General features: G+C 35.0%; 1 protein-coding gene across 1 annotated transcript in view; it reads right to left on the bottom strand.

The window, feature by feature from the left end:
- Positions 1–611: 611 nt before the first annotated feature.
- The window catches only part of LOC106871740 (potassium voltage-gated channel protein Shaw), a 149,499-nt gene continuing 147,937 nt past the window's right edge, over positions 612–2,173 (bottom strand). Inside the window, exon 4 of the mRNA XM_014918359.1 lies at positions 612–2,004. Coding sequence (XP_014773845.1) covers positions 937–2,004 — 1,068 coding nt within the window. The 3' untranslated portion in view covers positions 612–936. The remainder of the gene's footprint in view (positions 2,005–2,173) is intronic.

The raw sequence follows: 2,173 nt of genomic DNA, 5'->3' as shown, positions 1-2,173 counted from the left end.
AAACAGGGTTACTTTCTATTACCTAATGGTTTCTTGCGATCGATTTCTTTTCCAATCAAGCGTGCTGATCAGCGAGTCTGAAATAATAAACATTTACTGAGTATATTTAAACGTGTTGGATGCCTTTTACTGGTCATGTGATCGATAATGTCGTGTTGCTTACGTCAATTATAATGACCAGTCAATTGAATACAACACTCTTTAGTACCTAAATTGTTATTTTGTTATTTTAGACTCACTGATAAAAGTACTGTTGTACATAGGAGCATATTCAATCGCACCAAAATTTTAGGTATGGTCTAATAGTCCTGTTTACCAGCATAAATATATATATACATATATATGTATATATATATATATATATATGTATATATATATATATATATATATATATATATATATATATATATATATATATATATACATACATATACATAAATATATCTATGTATATACACACACCTATATATGTATATGTACACATATATCATCACGCGTGTACTTGCATATATGCAGTGGTTATTATTATTATTATCATTATTATTATTATTATTATTATTTTTAGTATTATTATTATTATTATTATTATTATTATTATTATTTTTTTAAAATTTATATATACCATCTTTATACCATTGATAGACATCAATTCTAGAATCTTCTTTCACTTATAGAATTCACACACGCAAGCACACACGTACGCACACACGCACGCACACACACACATGATCACGCACATATGTACATATTTTCTTTTGATAATGTTTGCTGTTGAATGTTTTATTTGACTCGTCCCGTTTTTTCGTATCATTTTGTGATTTAGTTTTGTAATTTTGTGTATTTTTTATTGTTATATATTTCACCTATCCTTTTGATTTTGTATTTGTTGTTTGTGTATTGTTTTTGTTTTAGTGTTTGTGTAGTTGAATTCATATATCATAAACGTGTTTCAGGTTTGGGCTCAGTTAGGTCTAGTGTTCGAAAAGAACCATTTCTGCTTATGGTTCTGTCTGAGTCCATGTCGTCTTCCATACCATTGTCTGAAATTGATGTACGGTCGGCATACGGTAGAGTCGCGTATAGCGGATTGTTCATTTTGTGAACAGCCACAGTGCCATTCATGAAGGTTTCCAGAACCACAGACGAATTGGACGAGCGACGATCAAAATTATTGGTGGGATCGTGGTGTTCGAGAATCTCGGATCCACCTTGGAATGTGCGACTTACCCGGCGTTCGCTGGAGCGCGATCTAACGTGTGTGTAAAAGAGGGTGAAATTGTTCGAGATGACAGGGATGGTAAGGGCAACTAGTAGCACTCCACTGAGTGCACATCCAGCACCGACAATATAGCCAATCGTGGAAGACGGATAAACATCTCCGTAACCAACCGTTGTCATGGTGATGATTGCCCACCAAAACCCCATAGGGATTGTGTTGAACGCATCGCTAGCGTTCGTTGCATCTTTGCGTTCTGCATAATAGATCATTGTAGCAAATACAAGCATAGCAATAATCATAAATATAGCCAGCATAAGCAGTTCCTGAATGCTTGCTTTCATGGCATAAACTAATATTTTTAGCGCTTGGTAATGTTTGACAAGATGGAAAATTCGAAACATGCGAATAATACGCAAAATAAACATAATCTCCATCACAAGTCGTTCATTTAGATAACAGAATTCTGGATCAGTTGAATGTAGAATGACTTGTACGTAAAGTGGCACGAGAGCCAGTAAGTCTATAATATTCATTAAAGAACGAACGAACTTCAATTTCTGCGGAGCAAATATAAATCGGGCTATTAACTCCAGTGTGAAGAAGATGGTACAGATGACATCAATGACGTTTAGCGCATCATGGGACTGCATCACTTGCAGACTTTCGCTAGTCTCTCCGTTGCATTGGCGTGTGATGTTGGTGGGGCCTCGGACTTGAGGCAGCGTTTCCAGGCAGAAACCCAAAATGGACAGGACCACGAAAAGAAACGATGTAATTCCATATATCTAGGAAAAGAAAAGATAACAATCAATGGCAATAAAAGTATCAGCATCGCTAACAACAACAACAACAACAACAACAACAACAACAACAACAACAACAACAACAACAACATAACAAAAATTTGGCACTCTATTCATAACATTAACCTGAACTTCTAACTTATTCTTTCTG

The sequence above is a fragment of the Octopus bimaculoides genome, chromosome 8 (assembly GCF_001194135.2).
Source record: "Octopus bimaculoides isolate UCB-OBI-ISO-001 chromosome 8, ASM119413v2, whole genome shotgun sequence".
In the NCBI taxonomy this organism is placed as follows: domain Eukaryota; kingdom Metazoa; phylum Mollusca; class Cephalopoda; order Octopoda; family Octopodidae; genus Octopus; species Octopus bimaculoides.
The sequence above is the reverse complement of the archived record's forward strand: the minus strand, read 5'-3'. Positions and strand labels throughout refer to the sequence as shown.